Consider the following 19,319-nt stretch of genomic DNA (forward strand, 5'->3'; position numbering starts at 1 on the left):
CAATTCAAGCTTTGCGAAGAAACTGTTATTGAAGGATGGAGCAGTTAAAACACTTGGACGCGATCGCAAAAACCATGAGTAAACAGTTTAATTCATGAATATTTCATATGTCATGACTGTGTGATAGTTTATGGTGCTGACACCCTGTTTACACCGGGCACGTCCATTAACATGACACAACATGACGCAATGGCTTGAGACTGTCTACACCAGCACATCGACACAAACTTTCTTAACCATTTATTTGTGTTGTTGACAGTAGTAGTGCAAAATGGAACGCGACATCAGTTTATTGTCGGCGTGTCGCGCCTCAACAGATGCTTCCATGGTAGACAGCATCACTGATTATAATGGGTTCTATTGCGTCCAGTGTTGATAGGGTGTGAGTGTTAACAGTTGTGCTTGAGATGAACAGTTTAATATATTTGGATGCAATGTGTTGGATGTGCATTATGTGTAAACCCTGACATTTAATTTTATAATGTTGCTGAGCTGGTACATTAACTTCTGACTGAGATTCAAAAATGACTCTATTCGAGGGGCTGCTCGATGTTAGCCAATTATAACAGTGGGCGTTTACGTCGAAGTTTTAAGGAGGCGCTATAGGCCAAAACCGAGCGTTTCAGACAGAGGGCCAGAGACAAGATGCAAAATGATCATATATTACTATATTATGACTGTTTTAATGCAGAACAACTTTACTAACATTATCAATGGACCTCAGGGAAGATAATAAAACTATAAAAAAAAAGTGCATTTCATGACCCTTTAATTATATTTTAGCTTTTTAAAATTTTACACATTTCACATTCTATCAAGTTATATGATGTCATGAAATGGCATTTATAATAGTGATACAAGCTGTTTTCAATGTTTGAAAATCATACACTTTTAACACAAAATATTCAAAAGGTTGGAACCTAATAATGAACATAGAAGTCCACATATAACATGTTTACTACATCAGAAGTATTATGTGAAGAAAAAACAAACATTATGTTTATAGGGCAAGGCTTTGCACTGGTTTTTACCAAACCCCTTCATAAATGCTGCAGGAGTCTATTTGTTAAATTCTTCAACATTTACAGTGTTGGTTAACATTAAAATAGATTTTATAATGTATGATTGCCCCCTTCAAATGTATATTTACACATTTATTGTACTACATTAATACATTTTGTTGCATCTTGTTTCTATGCATAATTGGTAAGATTTACAAGTGTTTACATTGATGTCTAACAAGTGCTGAAACTGTACGGTCTCTTTAAAAATAATGGTAGCTGGCGAGCAAGTGTTATGGTTGATAAAGCACATCGCACAATAATGAGAGAGAAGTTGCATGGTTTTTACCACATCCGTGCAATGTGTGATAAGAATTTACCTGCTTTATTTTTACTTTTTGATCAACACCTGACTATAAATATTAAAAAAGACATTATTCATGGGGCCTGGGTAGCTCAGTGGTAAAAGACGCTGACTACCACCCCTGGAGTTCACTAGTTCGAATTCCAGGGCATGCTGACTGACTCCAGCCAGGTCTCTTAAGCAACCAAATTGGCCCAGTTGCTAGGGAGGGTAGAGTCACATGGGGTAACCTCCTCGTGGTCGCTATAATGTGGTTCGTTCTCGGTGGGGCGCGTGGTGAGTTGAGCGTGAAGCCTCCACACGCACTGTCTCCATGGCACTCAACAAGCCATGTGATAAGATGCATGGGTTGATGGTCTCAGATGCACAGGCAACTGAGATTTGTCCTCCACCACCCGGACTGAGGCGAATCACTACGTGACCACGAGGACTTAAAAATGCATTGGGAATTGGGCATTCCAAATTGGGAGAAAAAGGGGAGAAAAAACATTATTCAATGAAAATGGACTAAGTGGATCTGATTTTAGGCCCACGTTACACTGAACACGAAGTCAAAGCAAACTTTCCTTGAATAATGTGTATTGACTTACATGTACAAATATTTATTGTACAAGTTCTCAAATTCAAATCTACAAGCTCTCGAGTTTTGCAGCACTTTTGCCTTCCAACAGACGCATTACACTGGTCTGTAGATGCTGTAAAATGGAGAATGTTTCTGGCAAGTGAAATCTGAATGTTCACTAGCAAGTGTAAATAACAGATATTTTTTAGTTGCACAGCGGGAAATTTGGTCTCGTGAGGGCTAATGTATATGTGCGTTGTTTTTTTCCCCCTTTGGTCATGTATTATTATACTTGGGGCAGTAAGTGTGTGCATGACGCCCCTGATGGACAAACTCATTAAATTTTTGGTGTGAAACAAACATTTTTACCTGGTTTGGATGTGTTGCAGAGCACATTGGAGATGCTCCCCTGCAAACCTTGAAGGGCATCATAATTACCAACCTGGAAGATCTTGCTTGTGTCTTTGGTAATAATCTCCAGCTCATTCTTTTGTGCTTTTGCCACTCCAATTCCATAAACATTTATACCTTTTGCTTTAAATTTATCAGCCTGTGCACGTAAATTCTGTCGGTCTGCTGCCTGACCATCCGTGATCACAAACAGCATTTGAGGGATGCCCCTTTGCCGTCGCCCACCATTGACTTCATTGAAGTAAGTGAGTGAGTATTCAAGAGCCTTTGCTGTGAAGGTGTTTCCTGTTGGAGATTTCAAAGCTTTTATAGCCCCCAGTACCTCACGTTTACTGTTGTATTGGTTTAAAGAGAACTTTTCCGGAGTGTCTGAGTAGACAATTATGCCAAAGCGAATTAGGCTTTCCCCAATCTGTGTGTTGTTCACCACAGAATTTAAAAAGTATTTGATCTTTTCAAAGTCCTGGAAACGAATCCGGCTGGTGCACTGCACCAGGAAGATTACATCTGCTAACTGTGCTGTCTCACAACCTAAAATGTGAAATAAGAGAGCATTTTATTGATATTCCACAATCTTATGTTGTTCTTTTTAATTATTTTGATTGTTTTTAATTCTCTTTTAAAGCCAGGACAAAAAAAACATTAATTGCACATTAAAATATTTTGCTTAACCTGTGATGGAGCCGCAGAGTTTGAATTTGAGGTCTGTGTCCAAGGACTGAAGAGCATCAAAATCCCTCTCCACATAGACTTTATCTTCAGTTCCACTGATCTCCTTCAGCTGTGTGGTGTTAACTTTGCCAACACCTATTGAGTAAATGGTGACACCCTTGTCCCTGATGGCCTTGGCAGGATCGGCAACAGCATCATGAGCTTCCCCATCTGTAATAACTACAAGGAACTGTGGCACATTAGGCCGACCACCACGGGACTCATCAAAATACTTTGATATAAAGGCGAGTGCTTTTCCTGTGTAAGTGCTCCCTGTTAACTGTACAATGATGCTGATTTCTTCCTGTAGTTTTCTTGTGTCATAGAACCTATTAAGGGGAAATTGCTCCTTTGGGTCATCGCTGAACTGGACCACACCGACATGAACATTATCTTCTCCAATCACAGATCCATTTACCACTTTGTTTATAAATGTAATCATTGATGTAAAGTCTGCGCTATAAATGCTTGAAGAGCCGTCAATCAAAAACATGACATCTGCCACCTTGTTCTTGCAGGCTAAAAAATGAAGAAAATAGTTAACTTGACCAGTTACAAATGACAATTAGAGGCCGACTGATAGAGAATTATACCGTTACTGATAACTAAGGTGTTGGAAAAGGCAGCTAACCAAATAATTGGCCAATAGTTTTTTTAAAATCAATTTACAAAGTGATAAAAAAAAAAAAAACTCTTAGTCATTCCTTACTATGAAGGGCACAGACACAGAGGCTACAAGAGTCCAAAATGAATAAAAAGCAGTTTGTGCAACCACAGTCTCAATGATAACAAGAAAAATTCCGATTTGGTGCATAACGGGGGACTTTCAACTTTAAACAAGTCCGAAATACACCGGGGACTCTTATTTTGAAATGACAGAGACTTGGCTAACTTACAATGCTCTTTATGTAAGTATTTACCAAATGACACTTTTTATAGTCTATATATTCACCAGATGAAGAGTTTATATGTATATGTTTCACCAGATGAGGTTTATTGTTGAGGAATAAAAAAAAAAATTGGAAAAAAATAAACTATCAGCATAGATTTTTGCAGATAAACGAATGTTCCAAAAAGCAATTATCGGCACTGATCAATCGGTAAAACCGACATATCGGTCTACCTCTAATGACAATATATATTACAACATAACATCATACTTGCAATGACTAATTTGGATAGCATAATAGTGGTATTATCTATTACACTGCAAAAAATGTATTTCTTAATCAGTATTATTGTCCTGTTTTCCAGTAAATTAAGAAAACATCCTTAAAATATATTTACCAAGATATAATAGGATATTTTAATCAGATAATAAGACTTATTAGACAATAAATCTTGAATTAAGTTTATTTCTTACCCCCATTGGCAAATAGATTTTTCTTGTGCACAAACCTCAATCAAAAAATAGCCAGTGGGTAGGGGAAAAACTTAATTCAAGATATATATATTCTCTGAAAACGTTTTAATAGCCTATGCAATTTTGCTTCTCCTGTCAAGTAAATGTTTCTTGTTTAAGAATGTTTCGATTTATTTTTACCCGACAACAAGACAAAAATACATAGGTTCAATGAAAATGCATCCATAGCATATGCAATTTTGCTTTTAGATATTTTTACTTGACAAGAACTTTACTTGATAAAATTTTTTTGCATTCTCTATGTTTGATTGTTTTTCTTACCCTCTTGCGAGCAAATATCTGTGACAATTTCACTCTTGAGAGCATTCAGGGAATCATAGTTGGAACCAAAGAACGTATTAGTTGAGTCATCCGCTATATTCAAGAGCTCCTCCATGTTGGCATCCTTTACTCCGACAGCATAGACTGAAACTCCTAACTTCCTTAGCTCTTCTGCTGGTACACTGACATCATCTTGGGAGTCCTTATCAGTAATGACAATAAGAATTTCTTGCACATGAGCTTTGCGAGACTTTCTGGCATCCCTAAAGCGATCAGCCATATAAGATAGTGCTTTGCCTGTCTCTGTGCCACCGCTGGGTTGAATGATGTTCCTCATTGCTTGTTCTAAGGAGACTTTGTTTTTGTGCTCCGTCAGTCTAAACTGCAGTTTTGGTTCACGGTCAACTTTCACGACACCCACACGAACATGATTTGGTCCAATTCTGAACCGTTGCAGAAGCTCTAGCATAAACTTCTTCACATCTTCGAAATCAGCACGAGTACTCCCATAATGGTCGAGCAGGAAATAAATGTCTGCTTCCTCTGTATGCACACATCCTAAAATTGCAACAGGATGGGACAACTGGTAAAGTGGGAAACTTAGACGTATAATCATCATTATGTGTATATTCAAAATTTAACAATTTGGTACAGTAGGCTACAAAATGTAAAAACCATAACAATAACAAATGTATCATGTAGTGTCCCACTTCACTTGTTTTCACCCTATACCAATAAAATATCATATACCAAAATAACCACTGTATAAAATGGAGATAATCAAACTTAATTAATCTTTTAATCTAATTTATCAACAAATGATTTCAAACAAATACACTAGTAAGTCTCGGCATTTGCCCAATTCCCCCAGCAATTTAGAAACTTGCGATTCAGCAAGTGAGACAAATTCATTTAGCAACTTCTCTGACTGATACGGTGCATCCGGAAAGTATTCACAGCGCTTCACTTTTTCCACATTTTGTTATGTTACAGCCTTATTCCAAAATGGATTAAATTCATTATTTTCCTCAAAATTCTACAAACAATACCCCATAATGACTGCATGAAATAAGTTTGTTTGAAATCTTTGCAAATTTATTACAAATAAAAATGAAAAAAATCACATGTACATAAGTATTCACAGCCTTTGCCATGACACTCAAAATTGAGCTCATGTGCATCCTGTTCCCACTGATCATCCTTGAGATGTTTCTACAACTTGATTGGAGTCCACCTGTGGTAAATTCAGTTGATTGGACATGATTTGGAAAGGCACACACCTGTCTATATAAGGTCCCACAGTTCACAGTGCATGTCAGAGCACAAACCAAGCCATGAAGTCCAAGGAACTGTCTGTAGACCTCCGAGACAGGATTGTATCGAGGCTCAGATCTGGGGAAGGGTACAGAAAAATTTCTGCAGCATTGAAGGTCCCAATGAGCACAGTGGCCTCCATCATCCGTAAATGGAAGAAGTTTGGAACCACCAGGACTCTTCCTAGAGCTGGCCACCTGGCCAAACTGAGCGATCGGGGGAGAAGGGCCTTAGACAGGGAGGTGACCAAGAACCTGATGGTCACTCTGACAGAGCTCCAGCATTTCTCTGTGGAGAGAGGAGAACCTTCCAGAAGAACAACCATCTCTGCAGCACTCCACCAATCAGGCCTGTATGGTAGAGTGGCCAGACGGAAGCCACTCCTCAGTAAAAGGCACATGACAGCCCGCCTGGAGTTTGACAAAAGGCACCTGAGAAACAAAGATTGAACTCTTTGGCCTGAATGGCAAGCGTCATGTCTGGAGGAAACCAGGCACCGCTCATCACCTGGCCAATACCATCCCTACCTACAGTGAAGCATGGTGGTGGCAGCATCATGCTGTGGGGATGTTTTTCAGCGGCAGGAACTGGGAGACTAGTCAGGATCGAGGGAAAGATGAATGCAGCATTGTACAGAGACATCCTTGATGAAAGCTGCTCCAGAGCGCTCTGGACCTCAGACTGGGACGACGGTTCATCTTCCAACAGGACAACGATCCTAAGCACACAGCCAAGATAACAAAGGAGTGGCTCTGGGACAACTCTGTGAATGTCCTTGAGTGGCCCAGCCAGAGCCCAGACTTGAACCCGATTGAACATCTCTGGAGAGATCTGAAAATGGCTGTGCCCTGATGCTCCCCATCCAACCAGATGGAGCTTGAGAGGTCCTGCAAAGAAGAATGGGAGAAACTGCCCAAAAATAGGTGTGCCAAGCTTGTAGCATCATACTCAAAATGACTTGAGGCTGTAATTGGTGCCAAAGGTACTTCAACAAAGTATTGAGCAAAGGCTGTGAATACTTGTGTACATGTGATTTTTTTTTTCTTTTTTTTTCTTTCTTTTTTTTTTATAAATTTGCAAAGATTTCAAACAAACTTCTTTCACATTGTCATTATGGGGTATTGTTTGTAGAATTCTGAGGAAAATAATGAATTTAATCCATTTTGGAATAAGGCTGTAACATAACAAAATGTGGAAAAAGTGAAGCGCTGTGAATACTTTCCAGATGCACTGTACATAAGTGCTTTTGATTCACTAAAAAGATTTGGCTCACTAGAGACTTTCATTTGGGAATCGAACTACACTTCTCACTCTGTCAGTTTTGATTCACTAAAAGAAAACGGCTCAAAAGAGTCATTCTTTTGGGAATCGAAACACACTGGTCACGCTATATGTTTCTAATTCTGTAAAAAGAACCGGCTCAAAATTGTCATTTGTTCGGGAATCAGACTGTTCACGCTGTATGTTTTTATTCACTACCAGGAAATGATGAATAAGAGTAATTAGTTCGGGATTTAGAATACACTGCTCTCTCTATATGTTATTAATCCTCTAAAAAGAAGTGGATCACAAGAGTAATTTGTTTGGGAATCTAAATACACTGCTTGCGCTATGTTTTGACCCACTAAAAGGAAAAGACGCATAAGAGTAATTTGTTCGAGAATTGGACTATACTTCTCCCAAGTAGGTATAGCTGCAGGCCGGAGATCTGCAAATGGGGGTGGGATCTCCAAAAGAGGGTGGGGTTACTCCAAAAGGGGGTTGTGCCAACTCCAATAGTGGGTGTTACTTTCACACATGTTTGGGTTATAGGGAAAGAGTTAGGTTAGGGGCTTCCTATATTTTTGATGTTGGATTGGAGCTCCCAACACTTTTTGGAGCTCTGCCTATAGCCATATCCTTCTCACTCCTTGCACTGTCAGTTTTGACTCATAAGTTATTCATTCGAGAATCAGACTACAGTGGTCAAACTGTATATTTCTGATTCACTAAAATAATGGCTAATAAGAGTCATTTGTTTGGGAATTGGACTATATTGCTTGCGCTATACTGTATGTTTTGACAATGGTGTTCTGTCCACAATCAAAACCAAACATCATGAAAATTCTACTTTGGTATTTATATATATTTTTTTAAATGAATCCGGTTATAAATAAGAACTGGTTCTCTGTTCCTAGCCTAGTGTCAACTCTAGTGTGTTAGGCCTTAAGATGTAAGCAGAGGTTTGCATCACACAACTTCCAATATCATCTTGACTGACTAGTGTACATGTTTTGAGCTGTTACCTTGTTTAAGCTGGTATCTCTGGTTCTTGTCAAACGTTGTACTGATGACGGTCTTACAAAGACTCTTACTAAGGCTTTTCTCCAGTGAAGTAAGATTCAGAAAACTTTCCACACTGTACACAAACTTCCTTTCTGGATAGGATGCAATTTTTTTCAGCTCCTCTACACTGGCATTCTTGACTCCAAGGGCATACACGGTTACCCCTGAACGCTTCAGCTCAGCAGCTTTGTCGGTAACGTCATCTTGTGACTCGCCATCAGTGATGACAACAGCAATCTGCTGAATCCCAAGATCTTTTCTGCTGCCTCTCTGCTTGATAAAGAGATTGTCATGGGCAAATTTCAGGGCTGCACCTGTAGAAGTTCCTCCACCTCTGTACGGTATGAGTTTGATATAGTTCAGAATATTAGTCTTGTTATCAAAACTGTCCAAGTAGAATTCAGCAGTGGGTTTGTCGTTGTAGAGCACCAGTCCCACCCGGACACTGTCGGAATTTACCACTAGGCCGCTAATCATGCGATGGAGGAAACGCTTCACCAGATCAAAGTTTCTAGTGGTGATACTACCCGATTCATCCACAATAAACACTATATCCGCCACTTGGGCTGATCTACAATCTGTCCAAAAGCAGTAAAAGTGTGTTAATATATGTGAACATAAAAGCATGATTGCTTGTTTTTGCATAGTGGGAAAATGATACAGTATTTTGTCTTTCTGTCAGGTATTGTTTATAATTAAACTTAAACACCAAGGATTTCAAGAGTTTTAAAGGTGCACTAAGTAATTATCAGAGATCTTTTATACCGAAATAACAACATCTGTGATTTTACCATAGGAATGTGCGTTACGGTCAACTAGCATGTTACGACAGTAAGTCATCATTTGCGTTACCTGTCGCAAAATTTTCCGTGTCTTCTTTTATTTTTATCTTATTGTTATATTATTTTTTATTTTATTATTATTTTTTTTAGGGTTGGCAGCTGTTTTTTTTTTAAATTATTATTATTATTATTGCTTTAACCAATATAACATGACAGTCAAACCAACTGAAAGCATAAGAAATAAACTAAAAGAAAAAAAATGTACAAAAAGGTATATCGACAATATACAGATTTCAAAAGGCTATAAATTATACAATATACAATGCATATAACATTAAGATTCAAAAGGGGATATTTAAGGCTTTATAAAAGTTAATACTCTTTAGCGTTTTACAGTTTTTTTTACTCCTGTTAACAAATTAAAGTAATACTTCTATTTTGAAGTGTATGAAGTTTGGTTTCTGTGACGGACCATTTACATTTATGAATAAAAAAAAAAAAATCCATAAATCAACAATACATTTATAATATACCATGCTTTATGTTCAGTTTTACTATCAAAATAAAATAAAACATCCTCTTTCCTTAAATGTATATCAATACCCATATTCATCTTAATAAAATATTCTAAATCACACCAGAACATTTTTGTATAAATAGTCAAAAAAAAAAAAAAAAAAAAAAGGTATAGAATGCTTTCAATTTCAAAGATACAAAAAGCACATTTTAAATCAATATCTTTCCTAAATCTTGCAATAACTTGTTTAACAGGGTAAATCCTGTGAATAATCTTAAAGGAGACCTCACGAATCTTATTGGTCACACAATATTATCATGTAATTTTAAAGGTTTCTTCCCCATTAATATTTTGAAATTATGCATTAAAAACTTTTAGCTGATGAAACTGCACAATTTTAACCTAAGATAGTTGTAATTAATTTTTTTTATCTGTAATACTTATACCTTCCAACTTAACAGTAAAGCCAATATTTGTTCTTGAAACAATGTTATATTTTAATAATTCAATAAATTCAAAAGGTATAGCATCAATCACAGTCTTAAATTCCTATTTTTCAGAGAATTCAGAGTGTGTAAGTAAATTACCATTGCTGTTAAATAGTTGTGACACCAATAAAATATCTTTTTAAACCAACTGTCAAAAAAAAAAAAAAAAAATTTATTTCTGTGCTTAATGTATTTATTGTTCCAAATTAAATATTTGTGAGGGGAAAAGTTGTGCTTATACATAATCATCCATGATAGTAAGACCTGTTTATGGAAATTAGATAATTTAAAAATCGAGCCTAAATTGCTTGGATCCATCCTTATTACTCCAGGTGAATTGTAATTTTTCAGGGTGTCTCCATTCATCCCGACAATGTAAATGAGTACACAAATTATATATATCCTTGTACTGGTTTTGTCTAACAACTCGTAAAGGTAAACAATCTAATGTAGGATTATTAATAATGTTCCAATCACCTCCTAGAATTAATTTAGCATTAACAAATATTTGTAGAAATCCTGAGATTTCTTCTTCAAATCCCTGTAATAACGCCCTGTTTTCCATATAAACATTATTAAAAACATATAATAAATGTTTCCTAATATTATAATATTATCCTCGCTTTCTACCACCAAAATCAGCTATCTCCCAAATGCATGAGCTTTACTTTTTAGAATTTTCCCTTTAAAGTTCCCTTTTAAAACAGCAGCCCCTGCTGATGAATTACTTCCATATGAGAACCAAATGTCATTGCCCCATTGATTTGTCCAAAATGTATGGTCGTTTAGTGATGCATGAGTTTCCTGAAGAAAATAAAAGTCAGCCTTGAATCTCTTTAGAAATAAAAAAATTGCCTTCCTTTTTAAGTGTCGTCTTTTATAAAACAGCAATTTTATCGTAGTAAACTCCACACATAGTTCATTCCAAAAGGATTGTTTAGTGTAAAACATGTTGAAGATTAATGGACAGGAGGTCAATTCATTAAGTGATGAGCTGCTTCCTCAAAAAAGCAGTTTATCACTTTGTTAATTAGTTAGTGCACCTTTAAGCACCAAATATGCACTAATTCATAGTGTGCTTCATGTCAACATTGTCTGTTACTGAGATAAGTAGTTATTTAAATAAAGGTAAACTAACCTCCCGTAACACTTAAAATTTCTTTTGCCGTAATTCTTTCTATGATGTCTGAAATTACTTCATCAATATTCTGATCAATCTGGTAGCTAATTAACATAGGTGCCAGGTTGCGTAGACTTGCTTCCAATTTTATATCAATAATGGTCACATCCTCATCCTTCATGGTACGTGTGGCCCTCAGCACAGAGTCGGAGGACTCTCCTGTTCTTAGCACCAGTAGATACTGCTTGTAGCCTTTAATAATTCTGCTGCCTGAAGCTGTTTTAAGAAAGTTAGTACGAACATAGTCCATGGCTTTTCCCAGCTTTCGCTCTCCACTGGGCCTGAGCTCGAAGCGGCTTATGTACTCTTTGGCTTTTGCTGTGACCTGGTAGTCATTGAACAGGAACTCCTCGATAACGTTCTCACCAAACTGAGCCAATGCGAGCTTATGAGATACATCGCCCACTTTGAGTTGCGTGGCCAGCAGGTTGAGAATTTCATTTATCTGTTGCTTCTCTCTCTGGGCCAAACTATCCACCAGGACAAATACATCTGCAAACTTTGGTGCAATGGCTGAAACAGACACGCAGTGAATGACAGGACTGATGATTATTTCATATAATAACACATATATGATTATATGAATATTCCATTTGTTATATGGTGATTGCTGACAAATGAACCATCATAAGCAGCATCTACTCAAGGAAAAGTTGAAAGCCACTAAGAATGCATAGTTCTCAAATGTTTGGAACAAATACAAAATTATTTTAAAAACTGTTTAGAAAGTAGTGTTTGTGTTGTAATTCTAATATATTTTTTAACAGAATTGCTATGCAATAAAAGTCCTAAAGTAATGTGAACAGGATTCTTTTTTAAATTTATTTTAAGAAATCTCCCACTAGGATCTTTTTGAATTGATTCCAAATTGTGATTCCATTCTAATATGATTTTTTGACTAGTGACAAATTATATTATATAATATTTAGATTGTAAAGAAGCTTATTGACAGGACTTATTGACAGGAGTTCCCTAATGCAGGGGTTTTCAAACTTTTTGTTGCCAAGGACCCCCAAATATGATGATCTCCTCACGAGGGACCCCCTTTTTAAATATAAAGGTCCTAAATATACTATTTATGATTATGTATAAATAATAATTTATAATGTGTGATAAAAACAGTGAGCATGATTTTATAAAATGTAATTAAATTAAATAATCTGCAAAACGCAAAATTAAATAATTGCAGTTTTTTATTGTACTAAAGCCAAAATAAATTATATAAATATCTGGAAAATATTTACATTGCATTTAGCTGACAACATGTATTTTCTGCACTATTAGAGTAATGTTAGATGTATTTTAAACAAATATTTTAGCAGATATGTTTTTATATCTTACTGTTAAAAAATTAGGGCTGTCAATGGAATTATCACAATTAATCTCATGATTTCCGAATGTCTTCAGAAAGTAGAATTAAACCATATTAATGTCAATGTCAAACCCTAACCCTAACCCTAAATGTTAACTACTTTACACTTTAACTTTTTTTTTTACACTTTTGTTCACTGATATATTTTGCAGACCCCCTAGCACCCCCTTGTGGCCACCTGGGTGTCCCCGGACCCCAGTTTGAAAACCCCTGCCCTAATGGACAGAATTTAAAAAGCTGATTTACCTTTCCCTTGATCTCTCATCACTATGCACACTGTCTCCATCATCGTGGTGGTCAGTCCTTGCAGTGCTTGGTAATTTTCAATACTGACCACAAAGCGCTCAGATGGGCGGTTGGCAATGGACTTTAACTCTGTCATATTTGTTGCACCAACACCGATAGCAAAGATGATAATACCGTTTTGTTGCAATTCTCCTGCAGGTTGCTTAATATCATCAGCTGAGTCTCCATCTGTGATTACCATAACAATCTGAGGCACGTTTTGTTTGGCCCGACTACCACCCACGCTAGTGAAATAATTGTCCTTAAGGAAGCGCATAGCTTCTCCCATGAATGTGCCTCCCGTTCGGTAAGGGAGCTTATTTATTTTTTCAATCAACTCTGCTTTGTCAGCATAGTCACCCAGTAGAAATTCTTTGTGGGTTTGAGTGCTAAACTGAGCAAGGCCAACCTGTACTTTTTTAGTCTCAATATCCAAACCCTCCACAAACGTGCGCACGAACGTTTTAACCTCCTGGAAGTCTCGAGTGCTGATGCTGCTTGAACTATCCACGAGGAACACAATGTCAAATGCCAAATTTTCATCCAGGCATCCTAGCAATGAGAGTACAATGGACATAACACAATGACAAACATGGCAAACAGAACACATTTTGAAGTACTGACACATCATTATGTTAATATAATAAATATATACAGTATGTGATCAAAATGTACAATGCAAATCCAAATAATTACATAAATGATACTTTAACTGGTCACAAACATACTGTACTGTATACTTTCTCTCAGTACCAGTTGTATTCGTTGTTTATGGTCTTTTAGCCATGTTAAAGTGATAGTTCACCTAAAAATAGATATTCTGTCATTTCTTACCTGCCCTAATGTCATTTAAAAAATAGTCAAATCACTTTTTTTTTCACAAATCACTTCCACCGTTCCTCATTGGAATGACCTTCTGAACTCCACCCAAGCAGTTGATTCTCTTACTGCATTCAAAAATCATCTAAAGATGCATCAACTTTCTTGTTTTTTTTTTTTTTTTTTTTTTTTTATATCCTGGGCCACTCTTTTCCATATATTGAAAGTGAATGAAGACTGGGGCTTTTAAGATCCAAAATGATAAAAAAAATAAATAAAAAAAATTTAAAACAAAAATAATAAAAGTATCATAAATGTGGTCCAAAGGCTCATGGGCTATCTTCTAAAGTCACACAATTGCTTTGTTTGAAACAGACAGAATATTTTATTATTCACTCATAATCTTCCTCTAGTAGGCTTTTAACTTTTGCGACCAGATAACTGAATTAAGTTGAACTCGAGAACTGGATCAGTCAGATTCAGAAGTGAATCTTTTAGACCGCTTTTGTAAACAGAAAAAAAAAAAAAAAAAAAAAAAAAAGGAACGTCTCAAAAGAACGATTCATTCATGAATGGATGACATTGTTTGGATAACTTTTATGATACTTTTATGGTGCTTTATTGCAAGTTGGAGGCTTGAGACTGACCCAGTCTACATTCATTTAATTTATATGGAAAAGAATGACCTAGGATGTTCTTCAAAAATGCACCTTTTTTATCCTTGGAAGAAAGAAAGTCACACAGGTTTGAAATGAAATAAGGGGAGTAAATAATGACAGAATTTTCATTTTTGAGTGAACTGTTTCTATTAAAAAATAATAATAGTAGTAATAAACCTATTGCTTTACCTGCTGGTACCTGAGATATTTGTCGCTTAGCCTCCTGCACTGTGTTGCAAAGCATTTGAACAAAAACTTCAGAGATGCCTTGCAGTGCAGAGAAATCAAAGACATTGTAAATGTGCTGGTCATGTGGTTCGGTGGCAATTTCCTTCAGCTGCTTCATGACTGCGTCTTTAATCCCAATTGCATAAACAGTGACTCCCTGCTTCTTAAGGTTCTGAGCGTGCATCTCCACATTGTCTTGCGACTGCCCATCTGTTATGACTACCGCAATCTGAGGCACACCCTCTTTAGCACGGCTTCCTGCTTGCTTTACAAAATGCTCTTTTAGCATGAAGTCCAGGCCCTGGCCGGTATAAGTGCCACCACCCAGGTATGGCAGAGTTGTGATGATCTTGAGAATCTCTTCCTTGGTTTTGTAAGTACTGAGTAGGAATTCAGTGCGGGGTTTCATGCTATACTGCACTAATCCAATTCTGACCTTATCTATGCCTACATCAAAACTGTTGATCAAAGTAAAGAGGAAATCTCGGACTTGCTGGAAGTTTTCTTTTCCAATGCTCAAGGAGCTATCCACCAGGAAGACAATATCAGCCTGTGTACACACTGGGAAAATATTTATCCTTGTTTTATAAGTTATTTGATAAATCAATCGGGAAATTGTTATATTTATTATAATTAAAGGTGAAGTGTGTAACTTCTGCACCACTAGTGGCAACAAACGGAATTGCAAAAATAATGAATGTTTTTCAAACGGGTTTCCTAAGTGCTCTGTCTGCCTGCCTTTGGTGAAACAAAAAAGAGAGTCCCGCCTTAAAGGTGCACTCAGTCATTTTTTACCCCATGAAAAAAGATTAGCTCCTAAAGACATACATTTTAATTTTGCAATACATGTTGGAAATCATGAACACTCACATTAAAATGAAGACTCCAGTCATATCAGTAACCTTATAAAAGCTGTTTTATTCTACATGGAGAGGGTCTGCACATGCCATTTTAGAATCACATGACCAGCCAGATACTACTCGCTTATTTAAAGTAATCATGGCTGACTGTGAATACTACATCTCTACAATGGCATCTGAAACTGAAAACTATTGATTTTAAATGACGCTGCATCCAAGCCGCAAGGTGTCAGTGTATGTCCAAGATGGCACAAAGACAAAAGTTCACCTTTAAACTCGTGCAGTTGGTTGATCTAGTGTTGCTAGTTGGACTGGTTAGGATGCTCAGAGGATGCCCAACCTTCTTAAAAGCTTACTTATAGTTATCTCCGAATATCAGGCTGGGATAGCAGAAAGTATTTTTTAAAAATAACACACTTCACCTTTAAAAACATTAAATGTGCCAATATTTAGCTCAGAGGATTAGCTTATTTATAGTTATCTCTGAAAAGTGTTTACCTGCTTGTGCAGTGCTTACAAGGAAACATGATGCAATGACCAAGCCAGCAAGAAACCCCAGTGTCATCCCCATTGTCTCAGCGCGTTCCAAAAGACTTGAAAAACAATAACGAAATCATACTTTGACAATTATGCCAGTAATCTAAAGTAACACAGTTTCTGTCTGTCTGTCTGTCATCCACATTAACAAACCATTCCAAACACCAAATAAATTAGGAAATGCATAGAACTTATCAAAAGAGGATAGGAAAAAGGTAACACTTTATAATAATGGTCCGTCATTAATAGGTAACTATGCAGGAATTAATGCAGGATTAATGAGTAGTACTACATTAACACTTTAGTTACTACCATTAACTAATATGGAAACATGATTAACCAATCAGTAAGTAATAGTGAACTGATGACTGAGGTAGTTCACTGTTAGGTAATCAATAATTACTGTATTTTATTTTCCTCATTGAGAACTATCAACTTACTATGGCTAACTTAAAATAACTACAAATTAATTACTAATCAAAACATTAACATGTGTCTAAAATGTGAATGATTATGTTTTTATTGTGAACATGATCATGAAATGTGCCTTCAGAGAAACATGCGCCTCACATGTTTTCTTTGCTGGAATTAAATTATGAACATAATTTATGTTCATAAATTGTTGCACCAACAATTTATAAACAATTCAGTAATTATTAATGACCTAACAGTGAACTATCTCTGTCATCAGTTCGCTATTACTTACTGATTGGTTAATTATGTTTCCATATTAGTTAATGGTAGTAACTAAAGTGTTAATGTAGTACTACTCATTTGTCCTGCATTAATTCCTGCATAGTTACCTATTAATGACGGACCATTATTATAAAGTGTTACCATAAATAGTGTTTGTTTTGTCCTTTTGAGATATGTGTTTTTAATGTTTTTATTGGGCCACCATAGAGCATGTTTCACACACAGGCCATCTGTGATATTTAAGGTTAAATGAGGGCCTAAAACATCAAAACATGACCCCAGTGATGACCTGCCTCAACTTCAAGCAAGCTCTAATTGCTTAGGACCCAATCTAGAAAGGAATGCCCATCTGCTCATTCCACATGACGGAAAAAAAAAAGTTCCCTGACAACCACAAAAATATCACATTTCCCAGAGTTCCATGATTTTGCATGCAAATGAAAAAACTAAATGTAATTGATGCCATTGCTGTTTAAAACTTAATGTACTCCTTTGCTCTCTGCAGTGTTGAGGGTAAAACTTTAAAAGCACTGTTCATTATGTAATCAAATTACTTTTTTCATGTAACAAGTAACACATTACTTGTTAAACATACATAATATCTGTCACTTTTTCAAATAAGCAATGAGCATTACTTTTCTATTTTTATAGTTTTCAGTGAGACATTTTTTTGACTCTGTACACCATCACAATGGATTTGAAATGAAGCAATCAAGGTGTGATTGAAGTGAAGACTGTCAGCTTTAATTTGACTTTGTTTGCATCCAAATTAGGTGAACGGTTTAGGAATTGCAGCATTTTTTATACATAGACCTCCCGTTTTCAGGGGCTAGAACAAGTTAAAAGGTCTGGAGCTGATTCCAAATCTGGAATTTGCATTTGGAAGCCGTTGCTGTAAACTCTTATTATGGGGTTTCAAAGAGCTGACAATGCAAGCTAGCCATTATTAAGTTGAAAAAAATAAAAACCAATCCATCATGAAGATAGTAGAAACCTTAGGAGTGGCTGAATCAACAATTTGGTACATTCTTAGAAAAAAGGAACACACATGAGCTCAGCCAAACCTAAAGCCCTGGACGACCATGGATCACAGCTGTGGTGGAGGATAACAGTTTTTTCCTTGATGAAGAAATACCACTTCACAACATCAAGCCAAGTCAAGGACACCCTCCAGGAGGTAGGCATATTATTGTCAATGTCTACAATCAAGAAAATACATCATGAAAGTAAATACAGAGCATTTACCACAAGGTGCAAACCACTGGTATGCCTCAAGTAGGGAGGCCAGATTAGACTGCCAAAAAAAAAGCCTGCCAAGATCAGGAACACTTTTATTTGGACAGATGAATCTAAGATGAACTTGTACCAGAATCATGGGAAGAAAAGTGTATGGAGAAGGGAAGGAACAGCTCATGATTGAAGCATACCACATCACCTGTGAAACATGGTGGAGGCAGTATTATGGCATGGGCATGTATGGCTGTTAATGTCACTGGGTCACTAGTGTTTGTTGATGATATGACTGCTGACAGACGCAGCAGGATGTGTTTAGGGTTATACTATCTGCTCTGATTCAGCAAATGCTGCAAAACAGAGGATGGTGCTTCACAGTACTAATGTACAGTGACACAAAGCATACTGTAAAAGCAACCAAAGAGCTTTTCAAGGCAAAGAAGAGGAATATTCCTCAGTGGCTGAGTCAGTCACCTGACCTCAGCCAAACTGAACATGCATTTCACTTGTTGAAGACAAAACTGAAAACAGAAAGACCCACAAATAAGCAGCAATTTAAGTAAAGGCCTGGCAAAGCAAACTTTTGTTATGTCCATGGGTTCCAGATTTCAGACAGTCATGCATTGCAAAGGACTTTAAACCAAGTATTAAGATTGATCGTTGTATTTATGATTATGTTAGTTTGTCCAATGATGTATGAGCCCTTGAAAATGGGCAGTCTTTATATAAAATGTATTGTAATTCCTAAACCGTTCACCCAATTTGGATGTAAATACCTTCAAATTAAAGCTGACAGTTTGTATTTCAATCACATATTGATTGCTTCATTGTGGTGGTTTACAGTGCTAAAATTATGAAAACTTTCTCACAGTCCAAATACTTATGGAGGGCACTGTATGTTGAAAGAAGGTGCATGTGCATTGTGCTGTAGTATATGTCAGTATGATGGGTATTGTAGTTCTTGATGTATGTACACCCTGAGATTTATGTTTTAAAATACTGCTGGTAAATAATTTCTGTGGAATCCAGTTGTACTTATCGTTTGCAACAGAAAAAATAGCAGAATTTGGGTGTATCAGAGAGTGGATTTGCTCTGAACTGGAGCTTGCAAGTTTTTCAGACACGGTCAGACGTCCGAAATATTAGAAGATAACACTGATAACGTAATATGCCTTGTGTCAAAGGTGGCTCTTATAAAGCTTTAGTTAGTTCTGCACTTATTATTAAGATAAATGGAATAAAAATGTCACTTTACCCGTATCCACCCTATTATAAAGCATTACATTTAAAA

The 19,319-nt window shown here is 36.6% G+C and overlaps 1 protein-coding gene across 1 annotated transcript in view; it reads right to left on the bottom strand.

Moving 5' to 3' along the window:
• The window catches only part of LOC127454011 (collagen alpha-6(VI) chain-like), a 43,738-nt gene extending 27,589 nt beyond the window's left edge, over positions 1-16,149 (bottom strand). The window contains exons 1-8 of the mRNA XM_051720914.1: positions 16,061-16,149; positions 14,664-15,263; positions 12,958-13,548; positions 11,298-11,852; positions 8,333-8,950; positions 4,734-5,291; positions 3,011-3,568; positions 2,297-2,869 (exon numbers count right to left, since the gene is read on the bottom strand). Coding sequence (XP_051576874.1) covers positions 2,297-2,869; positions 3,011-3,568; positions 4,734-5,291; positions 8,333-8,950; positions 11,298-11,852; positions 12,958-13,548; positions 14,664-15,263; positions 16,061-16,133 — 4,126 coding nt within the window. The 5' untranslated portion in view covers positions 16,134-16,149. The remainder of the gene's footprint in view (positions 1-2,296; positions 2,870-3,010; positions 3,569-4,733; positions 5,292-8,332; positions 8,951-11,297; positions 11,853-12,957; positions 13,549-14,663; positions 15,264-16,060) is intronic.
• Positions 16,150-19,319: the final 3,170 nt, after the last annotated feature.

The sequence above is a fragment of the Myxocyprinus asiaticus genome, chromosome 16 (genome assembly GCF_019703515.2).
Source record: "Myxocyprinus asiaticus isolate MX2 ecotype Aquarium Trade chromosome 16, UBuf_Myxa_2, whole genome shotgun sequence".
NCBI classification, from domain to species: domain Eukaryota; kingdom Metazoa; phylum Chordata; class Actinopteri; order Cypriniformes; family Catostomidae; genus Myxocyprinus; species Myxocyprinus asiaticus.